This window comes from Neomonachus schauinslandi, chromosome 7 (genome assembly GCF_002201575.2).
Source record: "Neomonachus schauinslandi chromosome 7, ASM220157v2, whole genome shotgun sequence".
Classification (NCBI taxonomy): Eukaryota; Metazoa; Chordata; class Mammalia; order Carnivora; family Phocidae; genus Neomonachus; species Neomonachus schauinslandi.
In genome coordinates this window covers 112,739,110-112,755,292 of record NC_058409.1, presented here as the reverse complement: position 1 = coordinate 112,755,292, position 16,183 = coordinate 112,739,110, and the positions used below count along the sequence as shown (strand labels likewise).

The following is a 16,183-nucleotide window of genomic DNA, read 5'->3' as shown; positions in this document are numbered from 1 at the left end:
GGAAAACAGTCCTATACATTCACATGACATTACAAATAGGAATTATAAAAATGAAAGGAACTTCTCTTAACTATAAATAATAAACGTTTTTTAAGATTCAACTTACCATGTCTGAGCACCTGGGTGGTGCAGTTGGTTAAGCATCCTACTCTTGGTTTGGGCTCAGGTCATGATCTTGGGGTTATGGGATCAAGCCCTGAGTTAGGCTCTGTGCTCAGTGCAGAGTCTGCTTAAGGCTCTCTCTCCCTCTGCCCCTTCCCACCCACCCTTCTAAAAAATAAATAAATAAATAAATCTTTTTTAAAAAAGATTCAACTTACCATGCCAAAACATATTGAATACTTTTTAGAAAACATGATTTCATAAATTGTCAGGTGGAGAGGTGATTAAAAGATATAGAGGCCAAAAACTGTAGGAAAAGGGTATTACAGAAGTATGTTAGGCAATCAGTAAAATATATATTGTTTTTTCAGATTTTTCAGCTTTTAAAAATATGTAATTTGCTAGGATTGCTTTTCTCATCCTAATTAAGTATTTAATGCCTGAATTTTATTTCATAATTTTGTAATTTTCTTTCCTTAAAGAGTCACTCTGCCCCAAATTGTAGAAGTTTCAATTCCAACAAAACTTAGATCTCCCTGTACAGATTCAAATGAGGGAGGCAGACAAATAAAAGAAATAGATGTATAACATGTGAGGTAGTGATGCATTATTCAAAACACAGCAGAATAAGGGGAATGAGAATGCCGGGCAGGGGGTGGGAAACGGGCAGGTATCATTTTAAATGGGCTTATGTATTAGTTATCTATGACAACATAACAAATTACCACACAGGCAATGACTTAAAATAATATACATTTATTATCTTATAATTTCTGTGGGTCAGGAATTTGGGCCTGGCTTCACTAGAGTCCTCTGAGTCAGGGTATCTCTTAAAGCTGCACTCAAGATGTGGGCCAGGGCGGGGGCCTTGTCTGAATGCTCCCCTGAGGAAGGATCTACTTCTGCTCACTTTGATTGTTGGCAGAATTGATTTTCTCCAGGGCTGTTGGACTGAGGGCCTCAGTTCCTCTCTGGCTCCCACTGGAGGCTGTCCTGAGTTCCTTGCCCTGTGCATCTCTTTGCTTCATCAAAGACAAAGAGAGAGAGCATCTGCTAGCAAGACAGAAGTTACAGTCTTATGTAATATAATCACAGAAGTGATCTATCCTAGACTTCAATTCTATGTTTTGAATCTCAATTCTATTGGTTTGAAGTCACAGGGGAGATGGTCACACAAAGGCATGTACAGCAGCAGATATGGATCACTGGGAGCCCCCTGCCTACCACAGGTAGAGAAGAAAGACAGCTCTGATAGATTGGTGTTTGATGCAAACAGAAGGGCAGCGAGAGAGAAGGTGACACTTTCTGGGAAAAGAATATTCCATGCCGAGGGACTGAATGCAAAAGGCCGGAGGTCAGAGTGTATTTAAGGAAGAGCCAGAGTCCAGCTGAGTGGGCTGAGGGGATAGGGCAGGAGGTGAGATCAGACAGGGGAGGGAATGATGTCACAGCTCTCCAGGAAGAACTCACACACGAGAACGGTGGAGTAACATTTTAAGGCAGCACACCACAACAGGAGATGCAAATGGCAAGTATCAAGGGAGTTAGAAGTAGGGTGTATGCAGGCTTGAATGGTAGGGGAAGACCAGAACCAAAGTTCATAGAGAAGTGGCCTGTGAACAGAGATTTAATAGAGGAAATATTCACTTCAGTTATGCCTGTTGTTTCCATACATTGCCTCAGGATATGAGAGGCATATCTTGTTACTGAGCAGGTTATTCAGCAGGCATTGACTTGCTAAATGCACAAAAATGCTATTCTGTGAGAGAGAGAATGAGAGAGAGAGAGAAGGAGAATTTCTCCCTTTACACAGAAGGAATTTAGGAATAAACTGTGAAAATAGGAAGTGGATTGATGAGTGGGTATTCCCAGTCCTCTTGGCCACCAGGAGACAGTGAGTCTGCCAGATGACATCTTTATGAAAAAAAGAGAATCTGTTGAGTTATCAGGAGGCACTAAGTCATAATAAATAAATTTAAGGAGAATTTTGAAGATGTTCATTGCCTGCAAGATCAAAAAATGTGAAAGGACCTCAAAATCATCCAACTACATGCCACAGTAGTCCAAGACTTGATGCAGTTACTTTGTCAGGAAAAGAACTTGGATTTTTTTTTTCCACACAAAATATGAACTTTAAAGTGGAATTAGTATATATCTGTCCTGTATTTATATATGCACATATATGGATTGACAGAATTATCTTTGAAACTCAGAATAATAAACTGAAATTTTCTGATATAAGCTGATTTCTCCCTGTCTTAGTCTACTCATTAACAGAGTATCACAGACTGGGTGGCTTTAACAACAGAAATTTATTTTCTCACAGTTCTGGAGACTGGTCATCCAAGACCAAAGGGCCATCAGGGTTGGTTTGTGGTGAGACCTCTCTTTCTGGCTTGTGGACTGCTGCCTTCTTGTTGTGTCCTCACATAGCCTTACCTCAGTGATCACATGGGGAGAGAACTCTCTGGTACTCTTCCTCTTCTTATATGGACACTAGTCCTATCAGATTAGGGTCCTACCCTTATGACCTCTTTTAACCTTAATTACCTCCTTAAAGACCCTAGCTTTAAATATAGTCACATTAGGACTTGGGGTTTCAACAGAGGAATTTGGGGGGATGCAATTCATCCATAACACCCCTGTAGCCTCAATAATATATTAATAGATTTACCTCTGGCCATGGAAGTGATGCACATATTTCTTTAATATGAACACAGAGTAATTGTTAAATAAATGATACATGCATACACTTTTTTTTTTTTTTAAGGTAGACATGGGTGCCTTGGTGGCTCAGTCAGTTAAGCATCTGCCTTTGGCTCAGGTCATGATCTCAGGGTCCTGAGATTGAGACTACCGCTCAGCAAGGAGTCTGCTTCTCTCTCTCCCTTTGCAGCTCCCCCTGCTTGTGCTCTCTTGCTTGCTCTCTCTCTGTCAAATAAATAAATAAAATCTTTTTAAAAATTTTTTTAAAAATAAAGGTAGACACAAACCATGAGGCAGGGAATTATTACCCAGATGTAGATCAGAGTCTCTCCACTTCTTAAAATTGAGATAAGACTCCTTCAAATTCCTACTCCACCCTTATAGGAAAATACAATGTTATTCCAAGAGTTCTCTGAACTCCCAGGAGGTATCCATTTTCATTGTCATTCAACCTCCAACTTCCTGACTGTGGAGTTTTTGTTCTCCACTCTGTCAGGTCTAGTATTTGATTGCGTCCTAGGTACAAGTTAATACATTAGCCTGTTACCATTTCATTGATGCTGACAGATGACATGATATTTCTGAGTCAGAGACAAACGACTTTCTTATCGCACAACAAGCAGCATGCACACGAGCATGTTTACATCAGGAACCCTTCTGCTTCTCCATGAAGTCTCATGGTAACTAGGTAAAGGGGTCCAAATGGATGCCTGCATCCACACTAGGCTGCATTACAAGACAAGAACCTGCTATTTTACAGCAAGAAGTCATCAAGCCTATTCTTTGTCCTGGAGGGAGCTCTTAGCTCATCCATCAAGGCTGCTCACTGTAAACATGACCCTGAGAAATGGCCGACGTAAACAGCAGTCAGGATCTTAACGTTCTTGGCATACTCATTGTATGAAGTTAAATGGTACCCCCCAAAAGATATGTCTACATCCTTGCCCCCAAAAATCTGTGTATATTACCTTATTTGGATAGAGGGTCTTTGAAGATTGCCTTATGGAGACCGTTGGTAGAAACAGGAATGTTGAAGCTGCTTCTGGTGAAGTTCTCAAGAAGGAAATGAGGAACATGCTATTGGAAACTGGAGGGAAGGTAATCCTTGTTATATCATGGCAGAAAATTTGGGCTAATTGTGTCCTGCAGTTGTGTGGAAAACAGAGCTTTCAAGCAATGAATGTAGATGTTTGGCTGAGGAGATTTCCCAGCAAAATGTTGAAGGTGCAGCCCTGCTTTTTCCTAACTGAATGTAGTAAGATGCAAGACGAAGGAGATAAATTGAGAAACTGTTCAACAAAACAGAACAGTATTTAATGATATGAGAGACTTTCAGCCTACCCAGATTACAAAAATAAAAGCTAATATTAGGAGACTCATTGTTAAGAAAGTGTTGCTCTGAAGAAAAGGCCAAAGCTGTGGTTGGAAAATTTTGCAGAACAGATTAGGCATGTGATCCATGGATCCTCTCAACCATCTCGACAGAGGCCGGGGATAGAGATGGAGTTATCCAAGGAAGGTCTGTGGAGAGCTATCTTGTGTAATGGCCTAGATCCCCATGGTGTACACAGGAGACCTACAAGCTTTTAGGAATGTTGTTTCAGCAGGAATGCTGCCCCCTGGTACTGAAGCAGAGGCCAGTAGAGCTGTTGTGGACCTCAGGCCTTGAAACCTAATGGAATTTGACCTGCTAGGTTAAACTTTCTTGGTACCTGTGACCCATCATTCCTTCTAATTTCTCCCTTTTGAAATGGAAATGTCTGTCACATCCTTGTCCTACCACTATATTTTAGAAGCAGACAACTCTGTTTTTCAAGGTTCGTAGAACCACAGATGGAGAGAAATTTTGCTCCAGGACAGACCACACCTGGAATCTCCCCTGTCCTGATTTAGATGAGAGTGTTTCTCCTGGACTCTTAAGCCCAGTTTTCCTGGGAACTGTTGCTGTCCCCTAAGAGTGTTCCCCTGTGTCTTGGTGACTTGGTAACACCTTCCTGCTGCCCCCACAATGCCTGGCTCACTGCTCTGTGCCCCTGCACCTGCCAACCCTCTGCAGCTTCTGAGGAGGACCAGTTTATAGATCTACATCTATATCTATATCTATCTATATAATGATTAATTTAGATTTTATTTTTTTATTGAGATGTAATTGACATATAACATTATATTACTTTTAGGTGTACAACATAATGATTCTATATAAGTATGTATTGTGAAATTATCTCCACAATAAGTCTAGTTCATATCCATCACCACACATAATTACAAAGTTTTTTCTTACGATGGGAACTTTCAAGATTTACTTTCTTAACAACTGTCAAATAAACAATACAGTGTTTTTAACTGTACTCACCATGCTGTACATTACATCTCCATGACTTAGTTATTTAATCACTGGAAGAGTTCTTACATTTTTGTTTACTGGTTAACAGAGATATTTCCCCCGTGAAATGCCAGCATACATCTGCAGGAATGGGCCAAAGTGCAATCTGAGTGCCCTAGTTAAAAACACCACACTCTTCCCAAATCTGCCTCTTGCTTTTGGCCTTGACTCTCTTCTCTTAACATGAATTTCTTCCCTTATATTTCCTTGGACCTTTTTGCAAGTGAAGCCTTTCCACGCAAAGCCTGCCCCACCAGCCCGTCAACATATGCAGACATGTTTAAATTTTGCATTGACCACACAAATTAGACCCTCCTTCTGCCATCTTTTACTACAAATATGTATCATTAATCTCTTACAATGATATTTTGGAAGTCAATAAACTTCTGCTGCCAAATTGTTGTTGTTGAATATAGAATGACCTGTTTTGTTTTATATATTTATTTCTGCTCTGGTTTTCGAAATATTTTTTTTCCTATCTGAGCTTCACTACATTATGAGAACAAAACTGGGTTAACTAATCTGATCACCAAACATATATTTCTCTTTTGAATTATCTTATAACTTAAAATTGGGTTCCAGAATAAAGTGGGAGAACTAATTTCATATTTGCTGAAGCTAATTCTTAAATTTTAAGGCTCCCCACTTATTTCAGAGATGAGCAGGAATTCTCAGGGCAGGCGGTTCTCAAAAAAATTTTAAATGAATGGAAGATAAACGAATTCTGCATTAATCAAGGTGATTTATCTATCTGGTTTGCCTATGGATATGAAAATGGCAACAAGCCAGGTTATAATCAACAAGGATTGTGGACATAGAGGAAATGAGTTAGACTTCCAGGGGATACAGTGCTTATATTTGCAGTAAATTTTACTGAGATTCACTGGAGTACTTGGACTTCATTACTGTCAACAAATGCACAACAAAGTACCTTTGTTAAATATGTTGAGTTTGCGGCACTATTATTGCACTCACAGGCATTCACTTAAGGACAAGGAGGGACGATTTACACTTTGGGTAATGATATGTCCCTGGCAGGGCAAAGCTCAAGTCACCTTGAAACTCACTGCATCTAACATAGAACTGGAAATGTATAAATTAATGAAACACTCTATGACTTTCTGTGCCAATTTTTTATCCCATACTCTTCTCTTTCACATCTTTTTTTAAATTAAAAACATTTTTATTTAAATTCAATTAATTAACATATAATGCATTATTGGTTTCAGAGGTACAGGCGTGTGATTCATCAGTCTTATATAATACCCCAATGCTCATTACATCACGTGCCCTCCTTAATTTCCATCACCCAGTTACCCCATCCGCCTAACCACCTCCCCTCCAGCAACCCTCAGTTTGGAGTCTCTTATGGTTTGTCTCCCTCTCTGGTTTCGTCTTATTTTATTTTTCCTCTCTTCCCTTATGATCTTCTGTTTTTTTTTTCTTATATTCCACATATCTGAGATCATATATTTGTCTTTCTCTGATTGACTTATTTCACTTAGCATAATACCCTCTAGTTCCATCCACATCATTACAAATGGCAAGATTTCATTTTTGATGGCTGCATAATATTCCTGTGTGTGTGTGTATGTGTGTGTGTGTGTGTACTGCATCTTCTTTATCCATTCATCTGTCAATGGACATCTGGGCTCTTTCCATAGTTTGGCTATTGTGGACATTGCTGCTATAAACATTAGGGTGCAGGTGTCCCTTCGGATCACTACATTTGTATCTTTGGAGTAAATACCCAGTAGTGCAATTGCTGGGTCATAGGGTAACTGTTGGTGGGAATGCAAGCTGGTGCAGCCACTCTGGAAAACAGAATGGAGGTTCCTCAAAAAGTTGAAAATAGAGCTGCTCTTTCACATCTCTATATGGCTGAGCAGGATGTTCCTTGTGCCTGGAATGACCTTTGCCTTCCTCTTTATGTCGTGAATTTCAGCTCATCCTCCAAGGTCCAGATTAATTGCCACCTCTTCCATGAAACCTTCAAACTTAGATTTACCCTTCTCTCAACTTTTGGTTTAGGGTTCTTTGTAGTTCTCTGAAACTTAATACTCATCCCATTATTATGTAATTATTTGTTTTTTACTCAAATTACCAGAAGGAAACTCAAAGACAACAGGGATCTTGTCTGTTTTGTTCATTGCTATATCCCCAGGGACTAGAAAATGCCTGGCACAAAGGAGCTAGATAAATATGTATTGAATGATCCATTTATCAGTGGGTTCAGACATATGGGCATGGTTGTGGGGGAAGGGAACACGATGAACCAAATATGGTTGTTATTTTCCATACCATCCAGTTAAGTTATAAGAACAGATATAGAAACATATTTCTATACACAATTGGACTGTAAAGAAGGAATAGACATTGAATTAGACAGAATACATACATTCAATTTACATAAGCTAGGGGAGCCTGAGTGGCTCAGATGGTTAAGCATCTGCCTTTGGCTCAGGTCATGATCTCCAGGTCCTGGGATCAAGTCCTGCATCGGGCTCCCTGCTCAGTAGGAAGCCTGCTTCTCCCTCTCCCGTTTCCCATGCTTGTGGTCTCTCTGTCTCTCTCCCTCTCAAATGAATAAATAAAATCTTTAAATAAATAAATAAATAAATTTACATAAGCTAATTAGCTATCACAGGCTAAGTGTGAAATGATGACATAGATAGTGAGTTGTAGATATATATCTGAAGAGAAATAAGTATAGTGAACTGAGATTGTCCAGGTTTATCAAAAGAGGCATGGTCTTGAGGGGAGGATTGAATTAGCAGGAAAGAAGAGATTTAGGATCAATGGAATAAGGACTGGCAATGGAAAATGATATATTTAGTGAGGAAATGAGCAGACCATTTATGAAGGAAGTTCTGGACAGTAAGGTTGAAAAAATGAGCCAGACCCAGACTCAGAGCTCAGCCACCAATTGTGTGACACTGAGCAAGAATGGTATCTAACCTCCTTATTTATACATTGGTAATAATAGCTACATTTTGCTTCTTCACAAGGTTTCATGGGGGATCAAATGAGTCAAAATGATTCTGAATAGGTATGCAGACATAGGCATTAAGAAATAGTATGATACAAGTTTATGGTTTAAATGAGGAAAAAATGTTGGAAGGCAATATATCCAAAATCACTGCACTTGCATTAAAATGATATGGCTATGAGTGATCTTTCTTCCTCTAAATTTCTCTATATTCCAAATTATCATTGAAGAGCATATATTAATTAAAAATTCATTTCATTCAACAAATGAACTATACTAGGTGTTGAGAAAGTAAGAATGAATAAATGAAATAAAATTTGAGCTTACAAGGAGTTTAGGTCTTACTAGGCAGAGACAGACACAAAATAATGCAGATACATAAGACAATTTCAGGTAATTGGTGCTGTGATAATGGTATATTGATGGAGTAGAATGTTGCTGCTAGATAGAGGAGTCAGGGGAAGTCTCTACGAGGAGAGCAGAGACCTAAATAATGAATAGATGCCAAGACATAGATGCTGAGCTGGGAAGAAAATGTTGTAAGCAGTGGGTCAAGCAGCTGCAAAGGCCATAAGCAGAATGAGCTGCTTGTGCTCGAAGAGCAGAAGGAAAGCCAGTGTGGCTGAGACATAGTGAGGAAGGAGGGTGGCGAAAGTGAAGTCACCAGATACACAAGGTCACATCATGAATGACCTTTGAAACTATGGTAAGAAAATTGGATTTTATTCTCAGTGTACTGATAAGACATTGGGTTATTTCTATGACAAAGGAGGCAAGAACATAAAATAGGAAAAAGACAGCCTCTTCAACAAAGAATGTTGGAAAAACTGAACAGCTACTTGCACAAGAAGGACACTGGACCATTTTCTTACACCATACACAAAAATAAACTCAAAATGGTTGAAAGACCTAAATGTGAGACCTGAAAAAATAAAATTCCTAGAAGAAAACATAGGCAGCAATTTGTTTGACATCACTGTAGAAACATTTTTCCAGATATGTCTCCCCTGGGAAAGGAAATAAAAGCAAAATTAAACTATTGGGACTATATCAAAATAAAATGCTTCTGCACAGTGAAAGAAACCATCAAGAAAACAAAAAGACAATCCACTGAATACGAGAAGATATTTGCAAGTGATATACCCAATAAGGGTGTGTGTGTGTGTGTGTGTGTGTGTGTGTGTGTAAAGAACTTGTAAAACTCCACACCCAAAAAAAAAAAAATCCAATTAAAAATGGGCAGAAGACATGAGCAGACATTTCTCCAAAGATGACATACAGATGGCCAACAAACGCATGAAAAGATGCTCAACATCACTCATCATCAGGGAAATGCAAATCAAAACTACAATGAGGTACTAGTTCACACCTGTCAGAATGACTAAAATCAAAAACACAAGAAACAACAAGGGTTGGCAAAGATGTGGAGTGAAAGGAATCCTCATGCACTGTTGTGGGAATGTAATTTTGTGCAGCCACTGTGGAAAACAGTATGGAGCTTCCTCAAAAAATTAAAAATAGAGTTACCATTGATCCGGTAATTCCACTACTGGTATTTACCCAAAGAATACAAAAACACAAATTAGAAAAGATACATGTATCCCAATGTTTATTGCAGCATTATTTACAATAGCCAAGATATGGAAGCAACCCAAGTGTCCATCAATAGATGAATGGATAAAGAAGATGTGGTATGTGTGTATGTATATTTATATATACATATATACATGTACATGTATATATATACACACATTTTTATACACACACATATATATAAATACTACTATGGAATATTAGTTGGACATAAAAAAAGAATGAAATCTTGCCATTTGCAACAACATGGATGGACCTAGAGGATATAATGCTAAGTGAAATAAAGCAGTCTAAGAAAGACAAATATCGTATGATTTTGTTCATATGTGGAATTTAAGTAACAAAACAAATGAACAAAGAAAAAAAAGAGACAAACAGAAAAGCGGACTCTTAAACACAGAGAACAAACTGGTAGTTGCCAAAGGGGAGGTAGGCAAAGTGGACTAGGGGATGGGTGAAATAGATACAAAGGACTACGAGCACACTTACGGCGATCAGCACTGAATAATGTATAGAACTGTTGAATTATATTGTATGCCTGAAACTATTATAATACTGTATGTTAATTATACTTAAGAAAAAAAATAATAAAAGATACTGGGATATTTTTAGCAGAGAAATGAAGTGATCTGACTTATATTTTTGAATAATATTTTATATATGTATATATATACATGTGTATATGTGTATATACACATACATATATGTATATATTTATATATTAATATATAAAGTATATATTTATATATAACACATATAAATTGAAATTTAACTGCTAGATGATAAAATGAATTTCAATGTGATTTTGTGTCATTACATGATCTGCTGAGGTCTAATTAATGGTTCTAATTAATTAAAATGATGCCATTACATCATATATGGCCTTTCCAGCATTAGATATTAGAAAAGGAGGAGCATTTGATATCATCTCCCCAAGCTTTTACTAGTATGTTAGATAATTGGTAACATAATTAAATAGCATTTATTGAGTTCTGCATAATGGGGTGAAGTTAAACTGTTGTTTGAAAACACCAGTATTCTGAATGTCAATTCTCATTCCATGATTAATTTGCTACGTTATTTTCTTCTGCATTTTATTTCCTGAAAAATAAGAAGGAAGAATGGTACATGTGAAAAATAGATGTTAAGGAGAAAATTTGCAAATGTAGAGCTATGCAGATTTTATCACAGAGTATTTCAAAATTACTCTTTGTCCTTTTCTTCCTGGGTGACATTTCTAATAAATAATGAGCTGAGCTCTCTTGAATGAAGAGATCTGTGGTAGAATGACTTTGGCACATAGAGAAGCACGTTAACTACCTTAAGTCCCCAAAGCTTTATCACTGACTTCATAATTCCTTTGGTGCACTGCGCAGAATCAGCTCCCAGAAGTACCCAGGCCCCATGGAGGAGCAGGCCCTCTTCCTCCAGCCTTTCCATGCCTGAAACAATAGATTTATGAAATACTCTGTACTTTCATTCCTGCCCAGAAAGTGGGATATTATCTCATGGAAACACATATTAATAGAACTTGGATGTCAGTTTCAAAGAACCCACTTCTGCCTTCAGTGTCTGCAAAAATAAACACTGATGGCAGACAGCATGAAGTGTACCCCCATCTCCACAGATGGCATTTATATCCACACAGCTTGCTTTCTCCAGAATGAAGGTCTGACAGCCATCAACCTTACTTGTTCCCCTATTCCCTTTCCATCACAAATAAGGTTTTTCAAAAAGTCTATCAGGGCCTTATCCTATCAAAGTCTTTGTTGTTTTTGAAAATGATTATCGTTTCTTGAGCACTGAGAAAGAAGCATCAAAAACCAAAATCACTTTTGACAGTTCTCAGTGGAATAAAAGTGATAGGACACCATCCCCTACATTTTCATCCTCAAAAATGATCTCTTCTGAAAGAAAATGATATAATTTTCAAGGAGCTGTGATTTTTCTTCCTCCTTTGAAGAAGCCATGCATTTCCAACAGATATTTCATATAGAATCCATATCAAAATCTTCAGGGGAATTTAGGAAAAAAAGTAAATAGCCTTCAGCTTCTGCCCTTGGGCAGATTGGAGCCTTATTGTGTTAGGAAGGACAAACAGAATTGAAGTTACTTAAGAGTCTCTAGAGGTAATATGTGGTTTTAGAATTCAAGCTATTGAATCAGACAGCCCTGTGTTCAAATCCTGCCCTTACCCTTATTCCTTTCCACCTGTGAGACATACTTATCTCCAGGAACCTTAGAAATCTCTGCAAAACAAATATAATATTAATAATCATCTCCTAAGGATGCTGTGAGGTTGAATGAGATAATGAATCATGCATATAAAGTATTTAGCATGGTACCAGAGCCACAAATAAGTACTTAAAAAGCAGTAGCTATTATTTCTTGGTAAACACTAGTAAGAAGAAGAATTATTATATAAAACAAGTCTTTAAGTGGCCTTTGAGAATTATATTACAAACTTATATTCACAAATTGTAAATATGGACTATGTTTTCATCTTTCTTAATAGGCATTTTAAATTGTTGTATGGCATACAATGTTGGTCTCCTAGAAGCAAAGATATTTTCCGGTCCTTCAAGTGAACAGTTTGGCTATGCAGTGCAGCAGTTTATAAATCCAAAAGGCAACTGGTAAGAATATTCTTTTTATGATTTAAATAAAAATACTAAATAAATTTAATATTTAACTCTAATAGCTTGTTCAAATTGGTACATGAATGTATTATTAATAGATAGCCTTCAAATATCCTTAAATGAAGAATTTGTCCTTGAGAGTTGATAACTTTCAGATTGATAATTAATGAGATGGTGTAATGGTACTTTTTTGTTTTTTAAAGATTTTTTATTTATTTGACAGAGAGAGACAGCAAGAGCAGGAACACAAGCAGGGGGAGTGGGAGAGGGAGAAGCAGGCTTCCCGCCGAGCAGGGAGCCCGATGCGGGGCTCGATCCCAGGACCCCGGGATCATGACCTGAGCCGAAGGCAGACGCTTAACGACTGAGCCACCCAGGCGCCGTGTAATGGTACTTTTTAAAAACCTAGATAGAGGGGCGCCTGGATGGCTCAGTCGTTAAGCGTCTGACTTGGGCTCGGGTCATGATCCCAGTGTCCTGGGATCAAGGCCCGCGTCGGAGCCTGCTTCTCCCTCTCCCAACCCCCCCCTGCTTGTGTTCCTGCTCTCGCTATCTCTCTCTCTCTCTGTCAAATAAATAAATAAAAAAAAAAAACCTAGATAGAAAACTTTTCCTAAATATTCCATAGTAAATTCATAGTAGCAGTTTTGACCATTTAATTAACAGATGGAAGGAGGGAAGGAGGAAGAAAGGGCTAGATAGGTGGGTGGATGGATAGATAGGTAGATAAGTAGATGATAGATAGATAGATAGATAGATAGATAGATAGATAGATAGATAGATAGATAGATAGATACAGTTGTCTTCATTTCTTATTCTGTAAACTGGTATCCACCATTGAGCTTTGTAAATGGTCAGCTAGCTGATGCTGCCTCTTGGCCATTTCTAGATTTCTAGACTTTTTCCCTAAATTTTTTCCTTCAGCAAGGCTTTATCTACTGGCTTCATTCTAAGTCAGCCTTCCCTCCACTGTGTGGCACAGGACCCTCACAAGCCTTTGTGCAAAATTATAAAGTTGCCTTTCTCTAGTGCATTTGCATCATTTGTTTCTGCATGAAAGTGCCCCCAGTTTTTTGATGCTGTGTAATGGTTACATTTAAACACACTACCTTCATGGATATGGAAATATATACTCCCATTGCTTTCTTAAATTTCCCATAAAAATATTGAAAATCAATGCAGGGGTATTCAGATAATTCTGAAAGTTGTCTTTAGGTAGAACTGTAGCTCCTCTCTTGCCAGTGTTGATGTTCACTGGTCACAAGAGTCTTATCACTGGAACCTTAACTCCCTGTTCCAGCAGAAGGTTCCAGACTTACCCCTGGAGCTTCCAATCTGGATCCTTTAGAGTTCTTTCCAACGATTGAATAGGCTATTGTTGGCTTATCAAGTAAGAGCTATAATTAATAATCTTTTTTTCTGTGAGAACTTATGTTTGATGCTCAAAAAATTAAATTCAAAGACACATTTAAAATCCAAATTATTCACATTTTGGAGCATCCCCATCTGTGTGATAAAGAAACGAAATGAGATTATCACTCAAGAGGGTATTGTGTTTCAGAAGGCATCTTGAAGGAGGTGAATCACGAGGTGGGTCTTAAGGGGAGGAGATGAATAGTCAGGAGAAAAGCATTAACTAATATGAGGAGACTTGGAAAGTAAGATACACTGCAGTTTGTCAGTCATCCGGAAGGGTAAGAATGATCTGGTTGAAAACCCAAAGTGTAGCAATTATTGACATCATTTGGGATATGAGAGGGCATCTCTAACAATTATATTATTATGCTTTGATAACAATAAACTGTAGTCAAAAGGCTAGAAAGATGTTATGGTTGGTATAGTTCGACCTTGGAATCTAGAAGATGAAGTTGCTGATGACCCACAATTTTTTATGTCTAGTCCCGATTCTTTCCTGAACTGTAGACACCCATAAGAACCATCACTACATGAATGCCTACTAGACATACCAAGCTTAACACAGCAAACTTAAACAAATACCTGATTTTTTGCACCAGCTGATGAGACCAAAAATCCTCGACTCCTCTTTTCCTGTCATGCCCCCCCATATCTCATCCATTAGCCAGTCCTGTTGACGCCACCACCAAAATACATGTGATAACAGACCATTGGTTTCCCCCAACTTCCCTGCAGCCCCTGCTCAAAGCCAATGAGCCCTTGTGGGTACTGCAGCAACCACTTCTCACCCCGCCCCCTGCTTCCCTTCTTACCCCTCAGGGCAGCCTTGTGGACTATTAAATACGTGATTCAAACAATGTTACTGCCTAGACTAAAACCCTCTGTGGCTTCCTACTGCAATTAGAATACATTAAAATTCCTTAAAGGATCTTCCATGATCTGGTCTCAGTCTGCCTGTCCCATCTCATAATTCATCCCCTCACCCTTGTGCTCCATGAATTGTGTCTTCTATCTGTCCCTTGAACATACTAAGCTCATTACTACGTCAGAGCTTCTGCACATGCCTTTCTCCTGGAAGGAGCAGCCTTCCCAGGATCTTCACTTGTCTGCTCAGTTCCCATTTTTCAGTCTCAGCTCAAATGTGTCCTCCTCATAGAAAGCTTTCAGAGCGTGTCTTCCTAAACAAGGACTGCAGCACACCTCCCAGCCACTCTCCTGCCTTCCATGCTGATTTATTTTCTGGGTAGTAGTTATTAGTATCTGAAATCACCTTTATTTGTTTATATGCTCGTTGTCTGTCTTCTGCCCTGTCTCTGAAGAGAGGCACATTGTTTGTTTCAATGGCATGTCGTCAGAACCCAGAATGTTATGAGTTGATTGACTGAATGAAAGTCCTATTTCCAAATGATTCACCTGAGGTACTCTACAAAGTGAACTATAGTCGTTTGACTTAAGTGTGAGCCGAACAAGACCTTTGGAGGGACTCTGATGGTCTGCTTCGTAAGTGTGGCCTTGCTGAGGATGATTTGCCATCAAGCTTGCAGTTGTTCTTTTTATTTATTTATTTATTTAAATTTATTTTATTATGTTATGTTAATCACCATACATCATTAGTTTTTGATGTAGTGTTCCGTGATTCATTGTGTATAAAACCCAGTGCTCCAATCAATACGTGCCCTCTTTAATACCCATCACCAGGCTAACCCATCCCCCGACCCCCCTCCCCTCTAGAACCCTCAGTTTGTTTCTCAGAGTCCATAGTCTCTCATGGTTCATCTCCTCCTCCAATTCCCCCCCTTCATTTTTCCCTTCCTACTATCTTCTTTTTTTTTTTTAACATATAATGTATTATTTGTTTCAGAGGTACAGGTCTGTGATTCAACAGTCTTACACAATTGTTCTTTTTAAGTGACAAGGTAAAGGTTGCTCTTTCTGGGACAAGGTCAATCTGGGAGAAAGAGCCACCATCAGTAGGAGATGCTATTAGAGATGATAAGCCTACCAAGGATCGGAAGGTAACTCAACTACTGGCCACATTGCAGGTTGGAAGTTGAGCAAGACCAACAGGGACAAAATGTTGACAGGAATCTAGGAGGCAGAGTCCCAGGAAAGTGAGAGATAGCCATACATCCTTTCTCTCTCCATGATTCTCTCTGAGCATGCAAAACATTGTTAAAAGATGAGTGTATTAGCAACTTATGATGAGATTCTGGTGCTGATCAGGTTTTGTCCAGACCAAGGACAGTAGACATTCCTAAGTCCTACTGTAGCCTTCTCATGACATTCCTGAAAGATGTATAAACACAAGACAATGACTACAGGGGAACAAGTCATCGCTCTATTGTTGGTTGGACT

The 16,183-nt window shown here is 38.6% G+C and overlaps 1 protein-coding gene across 1 annotated transcript in view; it reads left to right on the top strand.

Annotated features, from left to right (window-relative positions):
• Positions 1-8,007: 8,007 nt before the first annotated feature.
• Positions 8,008-16,183, top strand: part of ITGA2 (integrin subunit alpha 2) — a 78,983-nt gene continuing 70,807 nt past the window's right edge. The window contains exons 1-2 of the mRNA XM_021700661.2: positions 8,008-8,068; positions 12,289-12,409. Coding sequence (XP_021556336.2) covers positions 8,008-8,068; positions 12,289-12,409 — 182 coding nt within the window. The remainder of the gene's footprint in view (positions 8,069-12,288; positions 12,410-16,183) is intronic.